Here is a 22,866-nt window from a genome sequence, read left to right on the forward strand (position 1 = left end):
GTTTCAAAATTCAAATAAAAACCATGTAGGTGCAGAACAAAAAGCGGCAGTTCGAGTGTTCCTAAGTGAAACGCAGAGCAAGAAGTAGAAATCGTCTTGAGGTAGCATTCTTGAGGTGTCCGGAAACCCTGATATTCATAGGAGGTGATCATTCAATCAGAACAGCACGAATTCGATCGACGATACTGAAAGAAAAGTGAAATAATCGAGAGCACAAACATTACAGAAGCAGAATTCTCTGTACAATGCCGTCTGAATCTGAGGTTGCGGCGAATTCACATAAACAGAAGATAGAGCCTTTTTGGAAGAGAGAAAATGTGCGTTGGAAACCGCTTAATCGCTGTGATTTGTGCAAAGATTTTGGTTGTTGGTTGAAAGTCTTGAGACGCACTAAAGGCAAGAAATCATTCCGCTTCAAAAGCATCAGAGATGCGATTGCCTGAATTTGACAAATTTTTGCGTTTGCACCTAAAAACAAGTCTATGTTATTTTTAATCTCCTTATTAATTCTGTTTTCGTTTTTGTTTTTATTAAAACGCGTAGACCTTGGTACCCCAAACCAAGCCAGGAAATCACAGCGACTAAGATGTGCTATCGCTATGTTATAGCAACATGGACATGACAGCTATTACAAACCTTGAGCATAAGCACATAGATCGGCCAAATATAGTTCTCACTTGGTCGTAGCATTATTATCATTCGTTGAGGCACAACTGTCCTCAAAAGAAAGCCGTCTTACAGATGAAATGAGAGGGAAGATGTTGCCACGTAGGCTTGCGGCATAGTTCCGGAACATAACCGCGAGGCAACGTTTTTCGCAAATGGAGAATCTATGAATTTCCACAAGAAACACTATGAACAAAATAACTGAAAAACTAGACTGTAATTATTTTGGGACTGACAGAGAAGCGATTAAAGGCAGCATACCACGAACCTGGGGTGGTACGGATTTTAGGTAAAATATCCCTACACGGGGTCGTAGATTATGGAGACTGCGGTGGTTCCGCTCATCTCTCCCTGAATCACTGAAAGCAGTCGACCCTTGAATGCTGTTTTGTACGATGCCTTCTATTGCAACGCGCCATCCTTGCACGCGTAGCGCCCCTTACTGCTTATCGGGGCAGTCCGAATTGGTTTTCGACGAGTCGCAGGACGGAGTCGGCGCAAGGGGTGGAGCGTTGCAAGCAGCATTCTGGAGGCGACTGTTTGCAGTGATGCAGAGAGAGATGAGCGGAACTGCCCCCATCTCCATAATCTATGACTCCGTGTACGGAGAGTCCACATGAAATTTGCACCACCTCGGATTCGTGGTATGCTGCCTTTAATGTCCACGGTCTACTACTACACTTTCTGTCGTGCCTACGCAGGACTTTCCCAGTCGGCTCGACCACGGAAATATCGCAGCGGAGGCCGTTCTACGGAAGCTCGCGCATGGCCAGCCTTATAAAAGGCAGTATGCAGCGCTCTGGGTTCTGGCTTTCTTTCGTCAGCACCCTTTGCATGCGATCCCGTTTCAGTGTAAATTCTGCGTTTTAACTGCATTTGAATTTCCGGTCGTGTCGAATTTAGGTTGCGCTTTCGATATGACTCGAGAACATATTATCTGCGTGCTGGCTGTTCGGGCCGGAACAACAAAAGGATGTTCCCTACACCATCAAACCATCTAGAGGCGCGCGACCTAACCCGAGAGATATCTACCACTTGACCCAAAACCGGTTGTACCGTATACTGTATTCTGTCTGCATTATTCGTGTATTTGCGGTTCAAATGTAGCCATCTTGTAGTGCATGCCAATAAGACTAAAAATTTTATAAATTGATAGAGCAGCGCATCGTATTTTTGCTGCACTTGAGAGCGGGCGGGGCGTGAAAGAAGTCAGAGAGGTCCGCTAAGAAAAAGTCAGGGCGAGGGGGGGAACCTGTCGTGTCCGCTCCGAGGAGGAGCGGTGAGCATCTGTGGTGGAACCCGGGGCCGACTGCCCGGATCCGGAGGTGTCTGCGCTGGGCTAGCCACCGAATGGCGGCGTAGCCCTTCCGAACCCTGTGGGCTCGTGCGGGGAACCATCCCCCTGCCCCAGTTCCCCCTTCTGGGGCCTCGTGGCTGCCCTCTGATCCCACCCTCAACGTATTCCCCCGTAGTTATGATGTGATACCGGGGACAGCAAGCCAGGGTTAGATGGTATATGCGGACATGCGGTGGTGGTGCGATAATCGATCGAAAAACACGAGCACGAAATTACGACACCACAAGAAATGATAGAAAGGAACTGGACCCCGAGTGCTCGGAGCCAACCTTTATATACTGCGGCCGGCGTGGGAGCGCTACAGTAATATATTGCCAATGGCAATGGTTCCCGCACGCCGCGTGAGAGAGGGTGCCGGCTGGCTGGGAAAGTCGTGCAGGGCACGACAGGTTCGGATGGGCTAGGCTTTGCTATCCGGCGGCTTGGCCCAACAAAAGCTCCCCCGGATTCGGGTAGTCGTGACAAGATCTTATCTACCGATGCCAGAAAGGGTCTGCTCCGAGGAGAAACAGACCATTTCTTTCTTTCAAAGACAAGAAAAAATGGCTGCATTTGCAAAGAAAAGATAAACCAAATCTTAGCTGAAGCTTCCAAAACTTAAACAATCTGCTATAACTAGCTAACTCTACTCTAGTAGAAAGGAAAATCCGAGATTGAATGGCACAGACGCCATTCTAGTGTTGACCTAGTGACACGTTCCGTATAATTTAAACCACTTCGTTAACTGGCATCCAACCCCATTCCACCAGGAACGCTCCGACATTCACTCCGAAAGTGGCGCAGTCGTCCCGGTTAAGGTGGCACCAATATCTGCATGATGGCTCCTCAATGTACCGTTCACCGCGACAATAATTCTGCTGCGACCATATGAAGGGGTTTGGTAAAAAGATTTCTCGAAAAAAAAAACAACACTTCATAGAACCGTTTTTGTACGTTCCATGAGATTCAGCAAATCACTGAGTTCCAGAAACAAAACACGCGTATAGAAAGCAACAAAATAAGAAAAAAAGGAGACAAAATTTTAGAAATTGCATGAAAAAGTCAAAATGCGTAGCTAAGGGTCGACAACAGAAAGCTGGTCTTAAAATGCCTTCCCGAAGTCGTCGCGCTTTAATTCCACAGTCCAGTCCAAACTTTTCAACCATGACACAGCATTGTGTAGACGATCGCTTTGTAGAAGACGACGCTATTTTCAGTCGCTCTCAGATTGCTTAAAAGACAGCATACCACGAATCTGAGGTGGTGCGGATTTCATGTAGACTCTCCGTATACGGGGTCGTAGATTATGGAGATGGGTGCAGTTCCGCTCATCTCTCCCTGCATCACTGAAAACAGCCGCCTCCAGAATGCTACTTTGTACGACGCTATCCATTGCAACGCTCCACCCCTTGCGCCGCCTCCGTCCTGCGACTCGTCGAAAACCAATTCGGACTGCCCCGATAAGCAGTAAGGGACGCTACGCGTGCAAGGATGGCGCGTTACAATAGAAGGCATCGTACAAAACAGCATTCAGGTGCCGGCTGCTTGCAGTGATTCAGGGAGAGATGAGCGGAACCACCCTAATCTCCATAATCTACGACCCCGTGTAGGGAGGATACTCCACCTGAAATCCGTACCACCCCAGATTCGCGGTATGCTGCCTTTAAGTTCAATTCATCATTTTCAGCGGTTTTTACCGGTAGGAAAAGAGGCTACCGGAAATTTTCAACCAAATCCACAGTTTATGAGCAGATTCAAGAACATGCCTCAAAAATACCTCGTAAAAGCGATTAGTGCAGTGGAATCTAAGCATCGAAAGCCTCTTTCTCGTTCTTGCGCAGTTTTAAGCAAGAAAGCAGATTTAGAAGATGTTCACATCTGCACGAATCAAGGCTAGATACCATATCCGATGGAAGAGCAGTGGGACGCAAGGCAAAGGTCGTTTGAACGGAATGTAGGTTGGTTAATCTAGCATTCTGCGAGACAGCACACCTCTTTCGGTATTGGTCAAATTCTACTCCACTATCAACAAGAGTAATGCAAACCAAAACTTCTTAAATAACTCAATGAAACTGAAACGTGCACAACTTACTTATAAAATCTTCATATTTAACTCTCTTCAAATGTTTGGACAAAAAAATGACTTTTCAAGAACTACAACGCATTTACACATACGGTGATTTTCCAACACGTAATATGAAAGACAAAAACATGACATGGATGGAGAGGAGTATTCAGTTTGCAGAGCTCATTTTGACTATGTAGCCTAGAATCTATTTCACTTATTTTTTATTTCAAAGCCAATTCTGAGGTATTCAATAGAAAATCTACAGCATCTTCGATACTACCGTTGGAAGCACGAATAGCGGTGAGATTTCTCTTTTTGTCCGTGAATCCCATTTTAGCGAGTTTGTCCAGTTCACCTTCATACTGTAAGCATAGAATATCTGTATCTCTTGAGGCATTGGCATCGCCTTCACGGCGCAAAACAGGATCAGAAACGCACGTTGATGTAGCTGATGCTGAAGTTGCAGTGTCCCTTTTCGGGAGTGTCGCTCCAGACTGCGCGGCTAATCTACTTCTGAACGCTTCAACCAACATTGGTGCTTCTCGTTGAATCGTGGACATACTGAGCTGTATGTTCCGCAAGGCCATCAAAACTCGTGGATTTTTCAACGCCGACGTAACTTCAGGACTACGAGCGATACCCGCTAATCGAGGTAGCTGTTCTTGGATTTGTTTCACAAATTCTGGATAACTCTCTCGTGCAGAGCTCACATCCACTGCTCCTTGTTCAGGCTGTGCCTTCTTTGAAAGATTTTGCATGAGCAATTCAATCAGTTCAATCCGTATAAGTAGTTGTATTGTTGTCTGATCGATATTAGTCTCTTCAACAGCGAAGTTCATTCCAGAGGCATCTAGAATAGATGAATGCCTTTGTCGGGAAGTAGTGAAACTAGATTGTTGTAAATTCAGATGCGGATCCTTAGAGCCGACTCCATCCGAACTTGATTGTTTGGCATTGTTTTCCTGAACAGTCCGCCGACTTTTCAGAGCTACAAAATAGAGTTTTCCAGACAGAAAAGAAAACCACAAGAATTGTTCGCCCACAATTAGCTCACCGATTCGCAATAGGAGAATAGAGTAGGCTACTGCTTCTGTCTTCTCTTTGGGCCTAAGGTTTGCTATCTGACTTACATTAGATTTTTTATTGGATTGTTTTGAGGTTTGATGAGAGAGTTGCTTAGCTCTGAATGTGTTCCACGGAACGGGAAAATAGAGAAGAGTTTCAAGTTGGGATGAATAAGGTAACCCCAATCAAGTAGAAAATTCCCGAACGGTGAGATCGAGTTGAACTGCATTTGGAAACTCACATGGCACCCGGATCCGTAGACAACTGGATAACCTGGATAATGTTGCGGTGCGTATCCTAAAACAAAAGTGTTTGTATTGAACTTTGGTGCGTCGTGTAGATTTTCTATAGTAATCAAATACAAAAGAAAAGACTCCAGAAGTTTCTCGTGCAAAATGAAATTTGAGCAGAGAGCTTTATTTTAAAATAACTAGAAGGTATTCTTTCTTTACGAACCTGGAACGTAAGGAGCCGAAGGAACAGTGTATTGAAGAGGTAACTGCTGCTGATAAGGATTATAGTGAGGTTGCATCTGTAACAAACAGTTTCTTTATTGATTTCTTGAGGTATGGCTAAGATTGGCATTGATATTTATTAACAGCTAACGTTTCGGCATTTTCGCCTTCGTCAGAGCCTGGAAAAATCAAAGCCATTAGTGATTTATTCTCTCAAGCGCCTTACCACCTACAAAAAGCATCCAAACGGCAGGCAGACTCAAACACCAACACATTGGCTAGTGCTTACCTCGTTAGCTAGAATTAGTAACGCAAAAGACCACCACGTACCACAACTATGAGTCAAAAGGGCTTTTTGTAGGAACCTGACGGCCCGCGCCGTAGATCAAAACCCGGACAGACTTTGATAAGGGGCTACTTCGTTTGTGATCGCAATGCATTCATCCTTCCCGTTCATTTTTGGACTTTTAGCGGTTATCCAAAATGCCTATAGTGTTCTGCGTGCTGTGATCTCGGACTCGTAAAATAATATGCTAACATCTACCTCTACTTCGGATGACATATTGTACGGTGTGCTCCGAGCGGGGTCTACGGTGTGCTCCGAGCGGTGCTCAATAAAAAAGCTACGTATTCAACATGCCACGATTCAAGGACAGTCGAACATGGGCAATTCTAAGAGATGAACAAACAGTTTCGTCAATGTTCCACTGGAAATGTGAGACATATGTTTTTGCAGGGATTAATATGGATACTAGGGCGACTTATGAAAAAAAAAGAATTCCACTATAAATACAAACTACTTTCCACAAGTGAAACTAAAAAGCTCTGATTTCGATTTTTCAATTTCTGGCCCTAAAGAGTAAAAGTATACGGTAGGAGGTGGAATAAAAAATTATAGTGACCTAACGCAGCAACGAAAACTCCTTTTCATGTTGCATTCGTTTTTCAAACAACGCCTATCCTTTATGTGAAAAACGCTACTAAAAAAGGATAGTGTATAAAATTCTTGTAAACTGTAAATATTTGCAAACCTACCGGCATTCCTTGTGGTCCAGGAACTACAGTTGGATATTGCTGATACCCGTAGGGATTCATGCCTGGTGCTGTTGGAAACGGTTGATTCGAGGTGTGAGGTTGAGGCATCACTTGAGGATAAGGTGTGTTCGTTGTGGGACCATAAGATGGTATAGGTTGGAGCGCTTGTGAACTCGACGGATACGGAGTCGGCTGGAGCGGTTGCGCTTGAAAGGATGTCGGCTGAAGCACAGGCATTGCAGATGATCCAGAACTTGTAGCCGGTGCCGGAGTATGCGTAGGTGTTGGAGTAGGAGAAGTGACATAATACGGCGTTGTGGTGGTGGATGATGGAGTTCCATACCTTTGAGCTTGCTCGAAGGCTGTCGGAACATATTGTGGATTCTTTTCTGGAAAATTGAAGGAGAATTCAATGACATATATGGCAAAAACCGATCGCTGATCTAAAAAAGACCTACCGTATATTGCCGACTTTGAGTTCAGCTGTCCTGCAGGAGAAGGAGAGGGGAATGTTCCGGAAGAGGAACCAACAAAGGGGTTTGTAGATGTTGACGCTAGATCATGCCAATTGTCATGCAATTCAGATTTTTTGCGCAGAAAATTCATACCTGATGGCAGCGGAATCCCAGCAATAGGCTGGTTGACCACAGAGCTCGAGAGGCCGATCTGTGGTGGACCTGGTGTAGGAATGAGCACTGGGGACGTACTCGAGCCAGGAAAAGGGGCAGGTACAGGAGTAAGACTTGATGAAGGTGGTCCTGAAAAAAGTGACCATAATCCACGAAAATGATAAAGACCATCAAATAGCGACTCATACCGATTTCTAGGTGTCGGAATTCTTTGATGGGATCCGATCCCATGTTAGTTGCTTGCTCATAGGACGGGACAGGATCCAGAGAACTTCCTGAAGAGTGGACGGAGTACGAGAAGTTTCCAAAGAACATAAAAATGATTCTACCTTGAGGTGGTGTAAACACTACTTCTTCTACTATCAACGGGCCTTCGATATGCACTTCTTTGATTTCTGCAGGGTTCACTCGATGGACAAAATCCAGCATGTGGTTATCGTTGAAATAAATCTAAAGCAGCAAAGGCTTCAGAACTAAAATAAGTTCAGATGAGAAGCACAAACAAAAAGGATCCACCTCTGTAGCAAATTGAGCAAGTCGTAAATGAAGAGTGAATTTCATTTCATATGGAAGAAGAAACGGTTTGTCCACTTCACTAGAGAATTTTCCGCCTACTCTTGCGCAAACGGCCATCTTAGATTACAGTAATTAGCCGAGATTTTTCTCAAAAACCTTGAAACCATCACTGAGTAGGAACTTACACGACCGTTCTTAGCTATTGGCACTGTGACCAGTACGGCAATATCTTTCGCTGTGGAGAGTTGTATGGTGAAGCTCCTGAATGAGGCAGCTGTTTAGAAAACGAGATTGTTCATTCATAAAGCAGAAATGTAAACGAAAGTCATGAAAAGAAACTGAGACCCAAGAATTGATGTTGTTTGAATAGTGTGATTGAGAAAAGGAGATAAAAAAAGCGATATGTAGTCGGCGTTGAATTTGTTCAACCGCAGGGCCGCGAAGCGTCCGCCTCAATTTCCGCATTTTGACCCAATACTTCCTTTACTCGAAGTTTGTCAGTTGTTATGCAATTACTACACAAGGGATTACAAGGGATATCTCTGTAAATCTTAATGTGAATAAGGGAAGGAAAAAAAGAAGAAAAATTCAAATGAAAAGCAGTGCTGCCCGCATGCGATGTGCTATTATACTATGGAAAAGTGCCGTGTTTAACTGCCACTTTACTCTTTCGGAGCATGTATGATTTGTGATACAGGAACATTGCCCAAAATCCTTTCCGCTCTCATTTTGCTACATTTCAATGCACTAGTTACCGCAGAAACACTATGAATGTCTGGGGAACAGCTCTCGTTAGGAACAGACAACAACTTTTCAGCTACTTATAAGGATTATAAAGATAAGGACTTATAAGGATTATAAGGATATGTGAGGAATTCTTATGGTTCCTATAATTTATTACATCAAAAAAGTAATAGCCGGTTGTTTTATTCCTTTGGAAAATTTCCATCTATCTCTTGGGTTTTTTTTTTGCTGCCGCTGAAAATACCTGGAAACTAAGCTGCTGAAACTATTCAAATCTATGTTTCGATATAACTGATGTATTTGTTGATTACTGTAGTATTTCATAAGTCTTTTCTACTTGTTAGTTCTTCAGATACTCAGACGGGAAACCAGTACAATCTTAAAATGATTTGCGGGGGCATTAACGCACCAACGCATTAAAAAAAAGTTTGGTATCTATGAGGTTTTATGAACGAGTGTTGGGACATACAGTAACTTGCGGTGGTCTGTGTTTTTATCTTCCCAGTCAATTTGGGCACCAACTTATCGATCCCGAAGAATGAAAGGTTTAGCTTGCACCAGGGTGAATTTGAACCATCAATCGTACAGTTGGACGTGGACCTCTTACCGACCGACAAATAGGCACTTGCCCGTTCCTATTTGAAAATTTTCAATTTTTTTTGTTTTTAAAAATTTCCAAAAAATCACCGGAATTTTGTTTTTGTGGAAGTATGTAATGTGAAAATATTTTCTATATAAATATGCGAAATGCACTAAATACACGCAACAGTAGATATAGAAATATCGATGTGGAAATGCTCCAAAACTAACGGACTTAATACCGTACTCGTTACTGTCTCTCTCAGGCACCCTCCTGCCAATCATTCATACATGCATATCATTCCTGTGATGTATGCGTGCTTCTGATTCATTGATGCATAGTGTATACGTCACAACAATGAATAAGAAATAATGATACGAAAATATTTGTTCATTTTCACAGGTGCTACCCGTTTTGTTGAGGCCTGCAGATTTTTTCAGATCAGTAGTTTTTTGTTGTGAAATAAAGTGCACATTGATAAGGATATGATTTGAAAACAGTGAATCACCCGCAGATACTGATATTCTGGAATGCTAACAAATACACACTCTAATATTCAACTACATACATGTACATACAGTAGTCGTACAGTCTTGAGTGCGAATGAAGGTGAACGAAACGAAAGTGCACGGTTCAAAAATTTGCTGACACTGGTATTTCTGCGCCTGACATCGTGCAAGAAAGGAGCGTTTTTTTTTCATTTTTTTTTCTAATCACGTATTGTTTGTAATATACTATAGATAATACTCCCGCAGTATGATTTCGTGTCATGTCAGCTACTTTAGAGCATCAGCGATAAGAACTGCATATATTCTGATTATTTGTAGAAAAAAAAAATCACGCTTGAAGACGTGGTTCACCACCGAAGGCCACCATTCTATCCGCAATCACGGAAGTGTGACCTACGGGTGGGTGACTCACTTAGTGGCCAACGTGTTGGAGGTCATAGCGGCAAAATACTGGGGTGTCAAGAAATAATTAAACGGATAAAGGATAAAGTCACTGGCGTATCAATCCACTTGGGATGCGCCGACGCGTTTTGCTGGAATTCGTAATCGTTGAAGTTTTTTTTTTGGAACGCGTGTTGGCCCATACAATGACTTGCGGGGGCCAGCCCGTGATCAAGTCAGTGTTTTTTATCCTTCTGGACAGGCCTGGTATCAATTTATCGACCCCGTAGGGATGAAAGGCTTGGTTTGCACTAGAGCGGTTTCAAACCCTCGACCATGTGACTACAACGGACCTCTGACCGACTGCCCCACACCCGACCCTATCAGGAAATACTTCCACCTCTTAAAATTAGTTGAGAGACGAGGACAGTTTCTCATCATCACCTAGGAATTTTCTCCGTTTTGGAAAATCCAGTTATTTACGTTCTAATAATATTTCAAACCAGTCATTATTTCTGAAGAGAATATAATGCTGATCCAATTATCTCTGGAAAGTTGCAAAACTCCGACCACTACTTCGATAAGCAAAACCACAACCGCAGACAAAAAAGTCCAAATTACGACCTGATAATCTATGTCGCTTCGGATTTTTCTTGGAGCAGGGAAATTTGTTCGATTTTTGAATTTTTACTACAAATGATATTTTTTTTCTTAAATAGCAGACAAAATAACGGAATCGAGATATTCAGTAAAATAAACAAATTCGTTGGAAATACTGAATTTTTTTTTTCATTTTCAGACCAACATTTTCATATGATCAATCATTTTTTCATTTTTTTCGAAGTAAGGTACTGGAATTTTGCATGGGTGCAAATATTATTGTTATTAAATAAGTCGGAATTCTAATGCATAGCAGAAGAAAATGTGACCACTCACGTGTTGGGTTTTAGAAAAATTCCTTTCGAAACCTTTTATGCAGGAAAAGGGCGCAAAGAAAGATGACTTGACAGGAATAAAAGGAATGATAAAAACTTAGCAAATAATAGAATTTTGTCCAAGATGACGGGAAAGATAATAAAAAGCCTTCTAACGAAAAAGAATCGCAAGCAAATTTTGAATAAGTCCATGAAGTCTTCAACAACAAAAGAAACTCGATCCTTTATCGGAAAATGGCGCGGGAGAGCCATTCACTGGAGCTACCGTACCGATAGACGTGTCAGAAGATAGCAATGAAATCCAATTAGGCATTTATGCGAATGTCATGTAGCTGAAAATTTAAAGGTGCCTAAAATTCTACCTTTCTTTAGCTTGAAATGCTTGAGCTCTGAGACTGATGGACGTCCCGATCGCACAACCGCTATGGACCTCTCGGCGAAAGGGCATGTTCTGAAAAGAGGGAAAACTGGATCTGGTCTGGATCGTATCTTAGTAGAGCACCGTAGTGCATCAATAATTTGAGATTCTTGTACAGAAAAAACCCAGTCAATTTTATCCTTACCGGTAGTGGAAAACGTTGAGGTGCTGCCATATCTGAGCGACGAAATTGGGAGAAATGTCTGACAGATAAGAGCCGAGCGCTTTCCCACTCTGATTCACTGAGGTATCGATTCGATGCACCGTGACAAGAATCGCTTGACAGTGACGCGAATATCTGGAAGGATCAAAGATTGTTTTTAGCGTAGAGGAACTGGATGTTCAGAAAAATCCCCTCCCGAATCGACATTGCGCGAGCACATCACTAGAAGAAATGGTGCAATAAATTTCGTTCAGAAAACGATGTGTGTTTGTGTTTTCTGTTCTAAGCACAAAACACGCGTGTTAATGTCCGAACCCCACCTAAAATTTGAAGTCTCCGTGCATGGTCGCACGACTTGAGTGATTCATTCTTATGAAAAGTAAATAACGACGAAATTGTTCGCTGTGAAATATGAGCCAAAGCTAAAGGTGGAAATGAAAGGCTTCAAATTACAAGCTTGGCCTACTTGCAGATCAAAGATTCTTAAATGGATTAACAGAAAAAAGAAACATGTTTAAGAAAAAAAATTGGAAAAGAAAAACAGTACATCGAATTCAGATAGGAAGCACTTATTACAGAACAAAGAGAAATGCCATTAAATTTAAGAAGCAGCTGAATTTCAGATAAATTAAACATTGCAAAGCTAAATAGTAGTTAAAGGAAATCTGCAAAGCAGAATTTCGGATTGGAAAAAATTATCTTCCTATGCCATTGCAGTGTCGGAAACCTTAGTAATACACTATAAATCGGCGCTAGCGAACAAGCAACTGGTTCGGCTAAATGGATCGTCATTAAGAGACCCTGTGAGTAATATGGAGGGAAAAAGAACGGAGAACAATGGAAACATTCCTGGGAAACCTATGGCGAACACAGATGCAACGGAAAGTTTATACACTTTTCTTTGCACTTTTCTTCTTTTTCTTAGCAAGTTCCAACTAAAAGTGGATAATGGAAAAATATGAAGGTTGTACATGACAGAAATCATGATTTACAGAGAAAAGAATAGAATAGGAAGAATTTCCTGCAGTGGTAAGTTTTGTGTGAAAGAGGCGAATAATCTCAAATGGAATCCACAGAAATTTCTATAATGCCACCAGGACTTGTCATAGTTGTGGGCAAACGCGACAGCAACAATTTCGCTGCAATTCGTGCAAGTATTCTCCTTGACAGCGCCCTTGTGCTATTTCTAATTTGGTCGCTAGCCGCAAAAAAAGTTTTTTTTTGTTGAAACACTATCTCGTTATAAGACATGAAGACATTCTGAGAAATTATGCTAAAATTACTTCTTTGTGAAGTCAAATGTTCGAATTATTCCTCTCGTTTAGAGCGGAACGCCCGATAATTCTTTATTTTAAGGATCTATCAAAGATGAGGATCTCAAGGATCTAAGAATTTTAAGTATTTTAAGGATTTTAGGAGGAGAAGTTCCAGGAAGTTAGATAGCTCCAAAATTATCGTCAAAATCAATGGCAACATGAATCAGCGACTCGCTATGCTCCATTAAAAATGTTACGATAGGTTCGCAAATTGCAATTCTATCGCAAGACGAATAGCACGGTTGAATTCATTTCAAAGGAACGAGGAGTATTAAAACATGCTAATCAATTGCTCTCCAGCACGAAAAGAGAAAATCTTTTGAATAAGATGTTTTCATGAACGACCTTTCTCCTGAAAGGTCTTTTCGTTGACCTTTTCGTGACATTGCAAAAGTACACAATTTGATTTTAAGCGAGTTTTTTTCCCAACTGAATATCCCAGAAAAAAACCAAAAACAACTTTGTGGTTTGAAAGAGAAGAACTGCTATGGCGCAACAAAGAGCTCTTTCTAGATCCACGTACGTAAGGCTTAGGGAAGAAAAATGACAAAGATTATGCGAAGGAGCTTTTCACGGCGGAGTAAAAGAAGTGAGTAGAAGACTAATCAAAGATAGTAATTAAGCAATTAATTCAGTTAGTTTCTTATGATTGTGACTGAGTGAGAACTTAAATAACTATGTAATAATTTTATGTAACAATATAATATAGAGTTCCTGATGCCGTAAAACAATGATGCGAGCCCGGACGCATCCGCTTCTACTGTGACTTTTCCTACAAAACCTGGTATGAGTGCCACGAGTTCTCAGAATCATACAGATGTTTTTACAGCGGCACAAATGATTAACTTTAGAGTTTGAACTTCTCTGCCACTCCTTTTTTTTCCAGAAAGAAACGTATAACTTTGGACAAGAAAACGTGAACTCCACAGACGATCGATAATAATGGGTCCGCATAACCCTGCTTTAGTGGAACAGAGAGTAAGTGCACTTTCCCGCTGATCTACTTTAGTTAGGCGGCGCTTTGCACTAAATCAAAAAACAGCATGTCAAAAGGAATGTTGGGGTCCCTGTGGGACAGTAGAGTTCGAGATGTAGATCATGAGAATCAGCGCGGCAATGCTTCGCTTCTCCCTGTTGTCCTGAAAAGCAGCGTGGGAATCCGGCGATTTACGTTAGAACACGCCATCCCTGTATAAGTTTAGGATCTCTCAGAAGTCTATTCATTGCTTGCACTTGACTAGGTTGCCGAAGAGACCTTATTGATTGACGACCGCTCGCTTGTAGACGCCGGGCGTTCCAGCCTACCTCGTTGGAACCGAGGCTGTTTCTCACACCCTTTTTGAAGAAGAGTAAGGAGAATTGACTGGGCTACGGTCATATTCGTGATCTACTCCCCGAAGTCGGTATTTGCTAAAAAGAAAGACCCCAATCTCGTCAATTTCATAATATGGTGCTGCCTTTGAGGACTGATTAGAAGCGGAACTCAAATCGATAGCAACGAAAGATTCTTGAAAAGATTCGAAAGGTCCCAGCCAAAATTTCCTTTAGCGAACATAACTTGGGCTTCACCGGGGCGATTGAGAATGTTTGAGCCATAGCTCGGAAGTAATAAATGTACTATTAATTAATGAATACACAAAGCATTCCATAAAAATCATATGATATTTCTGAATCAAACGAAAACATATACATGATTAATTTCAACGTTTTAAAAGCAAGCAACGACATATCATAAGAAAATTGGATCGGAATTCTGACTTGGCGAAACGAAAGCGCCGAGAAGGGAGCTCGTATTGATTTTCTCGGCTAGATTAGAAATTCATCGCTGCTTCTGTCGTTTTTTCAAAACGAGAATATTGAAAATTGTCTCTAAAGGTGGGCCGGGGAAGACAACTTCACGTGGCTCACTTCAAAATACAACTTCATCGAAAAAAACATATCAGCCGCTGGAAACAGAAAACTGAGACGAGGGATGTGTTTTTCCTCGTTCTCGCTTGTTTATTGCCTTCGTTATTGATGTGAGGGTGAATGCGGCGGAGGAGTCAAGTTTAAAGGCATAAACGATCATAAATAAAGGTCAGAATTCTAATAAACAACTGTAGTGAAAATAATAATAATAAATAAATAATACGCAGTAAATCGGTAACTGTAGAAGGGTTGTGATAATTACAGCGATAACAACTACAGTTGGTTCTTACAATGTTATTAAACAACGCAAAATTCAGCGTCTTCTTTTAAAAAACCGAATAACACGACAACTCGTCCACTCATCATCTCGTTTGCTTGTTCTTTAAAGGCATCACCCCGCGAAGCTGGGGTGGTACGAATTTCCGGTGGAGTATTCGTATACGGGATCGTAGATTATTGAGAGAAGGGTGATTCCGTTCATTTCTTCCTAATTGCCGTAGAAAACGGCCAGGAAGATACGGCTTCGGGCATTCCGGCGCACTATTTTCTACAACGAGTTCGATTGGAGCGCGCCAGCCGTGTGCACATGCCGCATCTTCCGGGCCGTTTTTTACGGCAATTAGGAAGAAATGGATGGAATCATCCACCTCTTCTCCACAACCTACGATCCCGTATACGAATACTCCACCTGAAATCCGTACCACCTCAGATTCGCGGGATGATGCCTTTAAATGAGATAATGAGAAGCGTCGCGTTCAGATCGCAAATAAAAGTTTTTGATGATAAATACTAAATAAGAAAATAAAAAAATCGAAGCAATAAATAAACTAATTAAATAAACATAAACTAAATTTACAGAAGGATAAACTAAAACTGTACTAAAATCAACACCTAAATTCGTTTTGAAGAAGAATTGCCAAGGAATATTTCGGAACGGAGGACGACATACATATATGCACATATTGTGATAAGAAGATGTCAGCATTAGTTCTGATAAATAGTATCGATAAATCTACTGAAGGACACAAATTGTGATCTTATAGTTGATTTCTCTTAATTAATGGGATTACTAATAATGGGTACTGTACAATTTACGGTAATAAAACTCAGGATACAGTATTCAGAAAGGCAAAGGAATTCATTGATGTAATAAAAACGCATCATTATGTTGTACTTTGTCCGACAATAGATCCTGTAGGAAGCAGACGGAGAGTGGATGGAGGACAAAGAAGAAAAGTAGATCCAGAAAAAAAAGAACTACCAAGGAATGTTTTCCCATAGTTAACTATGGCAATTCGGCTCAGTGAAAAGGTGATGAGGAGGTTTCTTGCTGCGAAACCGGCGGTGCTTCATGCTTTTGAAAGAAAACTTTACACTTTTCGAAATGAAATCATTGATCAGTGTAAGGAATTCACAGAAGAAAAAAAAACGCTCAGAAGCTTAGATTCTGGATAAATGAAAAAAAAACACGGGAAAAAGTAAGCAGGAAGAAAGGAAGAATTGTTGGAGAATATATTTTTTGCTGCAAAAACATCGAAAATGGAACGGTATGAGAAATTTTCATAATTCCTTCCACTGCTTTGTGTCGAACGATGCGAATGAAGCAAAAAATCTAAAATTATTCCAGGACCAGTCCTCTCAAGAGAGCCAGAGCTGAAATTTATGGATCAACTGATTTGATAGAAGGATTCGCGTAGGTGTAAAAATGGATCTGAAATGGTGGTTAGAGAACCTAGAGCAAAATGTAACCGTATCCGTGGGACGCCGCTCAAGATTACCGGCCAGATAATGGCTGTTCGGTTGACTTGGCCTAAGCACTAAGGGCAGGTGGCGGTGTCCGCCATTGAATGGATGAAGAGAGAGTGTTCGTCATGGTGGAGTGCGCCAGACAAGCAGAGTGCTGCTGATGTGTACATACGCTTAGGCGCGTTGCGGTCATAAAGCCTAGATCAATAGAACATTCGAGAACATTCGAATTAGAACTCTATTATTAACATAAATCAAGACAGCTTTGAAATGACATGAGAATCTTCATATCGATTGACGATAAAGTCGCGCATTAAGTTTTTTTTTTAGCATTTTGTTTACTACGGCTGTTAAGAATTTCGACTAATACTCTTGAAATTTTACGAGCAGAAAAGCATCCATGAATCAGGAACTGTAACATGAATGAATGAACAAATGAATAAATTGGTGAATAGATGGATGCGTGAATGGGTGAATGAATGAATGAATGAGTTTAAATGAATAAATTATTCTATAAATGGATGCATGTCGTGTTGATTCTGATAAGCTGTATGCATTTGGTTTTGATTTGATATTTCGATAAGCTCACACTAACCCAACCATCCATTTTTCAAATTCATTCATTCATATCCTAACCCAACCATTCGTGCATCCATTTTTCAAATGAATGAATGAATGAATGAATGAACGAATGAATTAGTGAACAAATAGGTGCGTGAATGGATGAATGAATTAGTGGATGAATAAATGAGTTAGTTAATGAATGAATGGATGAATGAACGAATGAATTAGCGAATAAATGGATGCGTGAATGGATGAATGAATTACTGGTTGAATCAGTGAATTAATCAGTGAATGAATAAATTAGCAAATGAATGAAATAGTGAATGAATGAATCAGTGAACAAATGAATGAACGAATGGATGAATGAATTAGTGAATAGATGAATGGATACGGACTTGCTGAGTGTGCTTAGGAGGAGAATGCTGGGCAAGCACTCATTCGGAGGAAGTAAAAGAGGGGTGTGAGCACATGCCAAGCGAAGAAAGGGATCAAATTGCGGCAGACGCGTAACGGACACCCGGTTGAACATATTTGGCGTTGACTATATGACAGTATATTAGCTGAGAAAAGAATCCTCGAAAGAAACCAAAGAGAAAGTTAACACGGTGACGACACACCAGTTATATTCCTAGAGAAGTAGTAAGCTTCTTTGGAAAACTAGAAATTCTTGAGAAATTCACTCCTCATAGAAAACTACGTCAAATCCATCCTTTTCTTTTGCAGAGAATGTAATAAATTCACCAGTACGTTTTGATGCACTTTGAAATATAGCGCGATTGCAAAATTTTCCAAACTTACCAGTTTTTTTTTTCGATCGTATGTTACACACGTAAAAGTTTTCGGCTAACAACAATTTATGGCTTGTTTTTTAATCGCGTGCCAAACATCGCTGCAGTCAAACATCAAACCAGAAGCCGAAGCGGTGGGAATTTCCCGCTGCGCGGATCCCTATTGTAGGATAGTCCTGTACAAACACAGAACGACATCACATGCGGCGAGGACCGCGGGTTTTTGATCACTCATCAGAAAAACACATGCCATAATACTTGATTCAAGTCATTAGGGTCCAGAACATTACAAGAAACACATGCTAATCGATTTATTACTCGCAAACTGCAAAATCGAATAGCTAATCAACGTTGTAAGGAGAAGAATCAACGTTAAATCTACAGTGTAACAGAAACAAAACAAAATCTGAAAAAAAAACCATGGAAGCGGAATCCTCGAAGCCACGCGCTTGGCGTCGACGAGTGACGTGCAATCGAAGATTGCGACGCAACCGCCGTGGGCGCGGAGACCACCGCGAAAACAAAAATGTGCGCTCCAATCGAACAGCACCGACCAGAAGTCATCGACGGAATAAACGACGATTTTCTGTGAATTTGCACGAATGACTTCGCCTGTTTCCTGGATTTTTCTTGTAACAAAACTTGTAGAAACTTCGATGACGTTGTTTCGAACTTAAAATAGAAAAGAAGAGAAGTGAAAGGATCGAGAAGAGAAAGGATGACGAATGACTGAAAGAAATGAGGAAACGAGCTGTTTTTCTTTGTCTGTGTGTGGGAAAAAGTGCAAACAACTGGTTTTTATGGATGTTTTCACATTAAGGATTGACAACTGAGCAACTGTATCACATTTTTGTAATATGTTGCGGAACACACACTGTATGGCTTCGTAAATTATATAGCTCGCGTCCTCGGCGCGCATATACAAGTGCCTAATTACGTTAAATAGGGTCACTATGCGTAGGTGTATTCGTACCGGGATCTTTCTCTCCTAGTTAAATAAAGGTTTTGTTTATTTTATGGAGAGAAACAGGGATCTCTTTGAATGCGAATAATACCGTATTATCGAAAATTGCTTGTATTTGCAAGAAAAGCGACAGATAATGAGGTTAAAACCGACCAGGGACCTTGTAAAATGAATCCTTGAATATGAGATCTTTAGTAAGTAGGCGAGCAAGCTTTGAGTATAGCCGTTCCCAGCGACAATGTCATTTAACACACCAGAAGAGTGGGTCGAACCTTGGGGATCGAACTGAATGAGTTCAGGTCAGTGTTCAAGGACGGCACGACACCTCAATAAAGACGCGAATAATCGCCGCAAACCAGAATGACCGTCGGTCCGCCTGGTAAATGTAGTAAATGAGTCAAATAATCAGGAAAAGTCAACTACTATCAATATAATCTAAACAATAGATGAAAAATATGATTTAACGAAAGCGGCCAGAAAACAAACAAACGCGGAACGCTTTATTGAATCAGGCACGGAAATGAAAGAGGAACGTTATGGCGGAAAAACGATGTTGAAATGTGATACTTGGATCAAAGTGACATGCGGTAATTGATTGCTGTCGACGTCGAGAAGGTTCTCTCACAACTAATTAAGCTAGAAAATCAATATTTTCAATAAACTCGAATATTGCAAAGTACATAGAGTACCACCTCCTTTTGGAAATTAATGGCAAAAAATTAAAGGATAAATAATGAAACAAGGGGCTTCTGCTTAGAATCACTAACTAATTCTAGATCTTTTCTTAGAAGCAACTAAGTCGTATAAATACTAGGATCAGTAAGGAGCTGATACCGATATGTAATGTCCTAATCTTATCCGTACAGAAAAAAATTTATGTAATGTATGCGCACAATTTGAAAAATGTGCATGTACCCGTCAAGAGACCCGGCACCTATAGTAGAGCCGAAACGACATGAAGCACGGTGCAGCTGCGTAAGCGGTTGCGCTCGACGCGGCGCGGCGGCGCGCAGCGGTTACGATCGATTGAGGACCCGTGCTACCAACGTTCATTGCTGCAGTTCGGGATTGTCCCACCTCGATTTCAACCGCTACGCTCGACCGCGGTGCTTCGAGCGCAGCCGCTTACGCAACTGTACCGTGCTTCATGTCGTTTTCAGCCGGCTATACGGTTCTCTTATAAACCCGTCTCACTTTCTGCGCACTACATGGCCGAGGTAAAAAAACGGGCTCTACAGCACAGAACAGGTTCCAACTTCTGGAATACTCGTTGATGAATTCAAATCTCAAAAAAAAATCAAGTACTCGTTCAGCACTCGAGATTTCTTACTCTAGATTTCCTGGATGCATGCAATTCTAAAGGAATCAAGAAACGTAGGATATTTTTAGTCGATAAATAGGAAACACCTGCTAAACGTCGGGAGCAACGATCGTTTACTCAAGAGAAAAAACAGTGAACCTTCATGGATTTTCATCATAACTGTAAGAAGTAACGGTGAGAAATTGAATGTAGCAGAATTGTTTATAAATATATCGAAAAGAAAGCAGTGCTGCTACACAAAAAAAAAACGCTTCCTTGATCTTCTGGTTGTCGTTGGCGTATCCCAAATGGATTGACACGCCTGAGACTCCTTTTTGAATTTAAAGCAGTGCTGTGACGCATTTTAATGCTTGAAACGCCTTTCGCATTAAAAAATCTAAGGAGTGCATTAGAACAGCTTATCAAATTTATCCTATTTTTGGCTTTAATTTAATTCAATTTAATTTAAGCCCGTGAATTTTTCTTATTTTTAGCTCTATCAACTGAGGTTATCCGGAATCGGCGTCAATTATCACCATCCATCAATTATCGAGCAATTATAATGGAGAGAAAGCAAAATGAAAGGCAAATCTGTGTGAAACAACGAAAGGGCGTGAATTTTGGCGGGTCCGTCATGGCTGGTCGGTTGAACATATTTCTCAGCTATAAATTATGGAAAAAACGAGTGCACACCCGTCCACAGTCAATCTGTAGGAAGAAATAACAAAGTTTTAAGTTCGAACTAGTCAAATTATCGAGTTTTCAGAAAAATTCAATGCAGCCTCTTATTTAAAAAGCTCCGTTCTTTTTCTTTTCGAAGTCTAGTGATTTTACACAAAAATTTTTCCGCAAGTTTTCTATCAAGAGATGTGCTTATAAGAAAAATCAATATTCAATTCAAAAATATCGAGCATTCGTATACAACGCTCTATTATACCCAGCAAAACGTAAAGTAAGTAATTTTGAATGCACACGCAGCGTTTGCCTCCGCTTCTACCTCGCGTTGCTAATCCATTGCTCTTCGTTGGATGTTTACTTTTCTCACCATGAGTGTTCCATGAAGTGTGCTGAGGTCGACTCCATCGTACCACTCAGGAACTAAGAACATTCCACGACTAGTTATCTAGTAAACGGGATTTCCCGGTCATCATCAGCCTTTTCTGGCTGTTCACACCTTTTCATTGAAGAAGAATTTCTCTGCCGAGATGGATATGTAGTTTTTTATCTTCCGTGGCGACCTGTTCCCTCGTTCTTCTCAAGCGCAAAATTGTGCGAAAAAACCGACGACGAACCAGCTTTATGATGTCCGGTAATGTTTCAACGGGCCACAAAATCTCTTTCGTCCGACACACTCCACATTTCTTAAACTGTCTACATTAAACTAACGTCAGTTGCGCTTCGCCAGGGTCATCAACGCGATCACATATACTCAGGTTGATCCGAATCCGAACACCCATCGCCTCAACATCGCAACGTTCCGCCGATCGCTTATCTATGCAAACGTTTTCGTTGTTCATTTGATGAATTACTCGCGCCGAAAGAACGCTGACCTTTGGCGCGAAATCCAACTTCATTTAATTTTTCATCCCCATTCACCTGATGATTTCTAATTTCTGAGTTATTGGCGAGGCTGAGTGTGATTTCAGTGAAGTCACTTATGTTCACACTCAAACATTTCCATTATTTCGAATTTTATGGTTTCTTATTCGGTCCCTAGTCTTATGGGACCCTTATAAACTTCTTAATGACTGCTCAAGTTTTTCCCAAACAGTTTTGGCGTAAACAAGCCTTCTTATCTCACCGATCATCCTCCTCCTTTCTAATGACTCACAGATGTTTGAGGGATCAGCACATACGTATGGATGACCATGGCAGAAAGCATTGTATCGATTCGTTGATGCGTTCATTTATTGACCTCGCCTAGAAATGGTTCTCTCGGAGTCAAGTCGCATCGTAATTCTTTGTTGACGAATTATATCTGGCAGTATTCTCTGGATTTGCTGTTTTTTCTAAGCTCTCATCTCTCCTATCATGCCTAAATTTCTAATAATGCTCCAAAACGATCTTTTATGTGATTTTTTTTTTGCTTTTATGGGATTTTCAAATTGAAAATGAGTTAGAAGTGACCTTTACGTATTCCTTAAAGCTAAAGGAGACGAATGACATGTGTCTGTTCTAAACGAATAGTACAATGTAACCCCAATGGCTCGTCTATTGGCCCATTCCTTTTCAAAATTCCCATCCTCACATTTTTTGCCTCACCGAACTGGATATGGCGAGCGCTCACGCACATTCGAACTCTACAAACCCATCTTCATGATTTCGGGAAATAGCGCGGAATTGTTGGAGACGTCCCGTGTGTGTGAGTGAGAAGAGACCCTTGTTTAATTGTACGATTAGAAGACGTCTTTGTGTACACACATCTACACAAAACTACGTGCCGTGGTGACCTCTCCCTCGCTCGCTTCGAATCCGCTCGTCAAACTCGTCCAGAGCTCAGCAGCGCATCCGTGACCATTCGCCCTAACGCGCTTCTTCGATTCTCTTCTGAAGAATTTTTTCTTCCACACGTTCTCGATCTGTACGACTCGTCGAGTTCACATCGTACATCGCAGCTTTCACACACCGTTGTTGCATGTCAACGTCCGTTTCTTTTTTTATTGTAATGATCGCATGTTGCTCTCGATTTTCTTCTTCGTTGTGATATTTTTGATGGGCTCACGCGCGGTTCTTCGCTCTGCTACAGCCTGCCGACAGCACCGCCCTACTCAAGGGCCATC

General features: G+C 41.3%; 1 protein-coding gene across 2 annotated transcripts; it reads right to left on the reverse strand.

Moving 5' to 3' along the window:
• Positions 1-152: 152 nt before the first annotated feature.
• Positions 153-21,993, reverse strand: RB195_011319 (uncharacterized protein; the record flags this gene model as incomplete). Of its 2 annotated transcripts, XM_064192676.1 has the most annotated exons (16): positions 153-185; positions 5,377-5,432; positions 5,592-5,667; positions 6,626-7,014; positions 7,084-7,179; positions 7,234-7,383; positions 7,443-7,529; positions 7,584-7,704; positions 7,771-7,887; positions 7,956-8,031; positions 11,282-11,370; positions 11,483-11,514; positions 11,571-11,635; positions 18,947-19,071; positions 19,143-19,162; positions 21,918-21,993. In XM_064192676.1, 16 exons carry the CDS (start codon positions 21,991-21,993, stop codon positions 153-155), a joined length of 1,608 nt encoding a protein of 535 aa, XP_064050258.1. The 2 variants fall into 2 exon arrangements, with proteins under 2 accessions (XP_064050258.1, XP_064050259.1); XM_064192675.1 differs by lacking the exons at positions 153-185; positions 11,571-11,635; positions 18,947-19,071; positions 19,143-19,162; positions 21,918-21,993 and adding exons at positions 4,292-5,058; positions 5,125-5,191 and having other exon boundaries at positions 11,483-11,512.
• Positions 21,994-22,866: the final 873 nt, after the last annotated feature.

The sequence above is a fragment of the Necator americanus genome, chromosome III, assembly GCF_031761385.1.
Source record: "Necator americanus strain Aroian chromosome III, whole genome shotgun sequence".
Taxonomy (NCBI): Eukaryota; Metazoa; Nematoda; class Chromadorea; order Rhabditida; family Ancylostomatidae; genus Necator; species Necator americanus.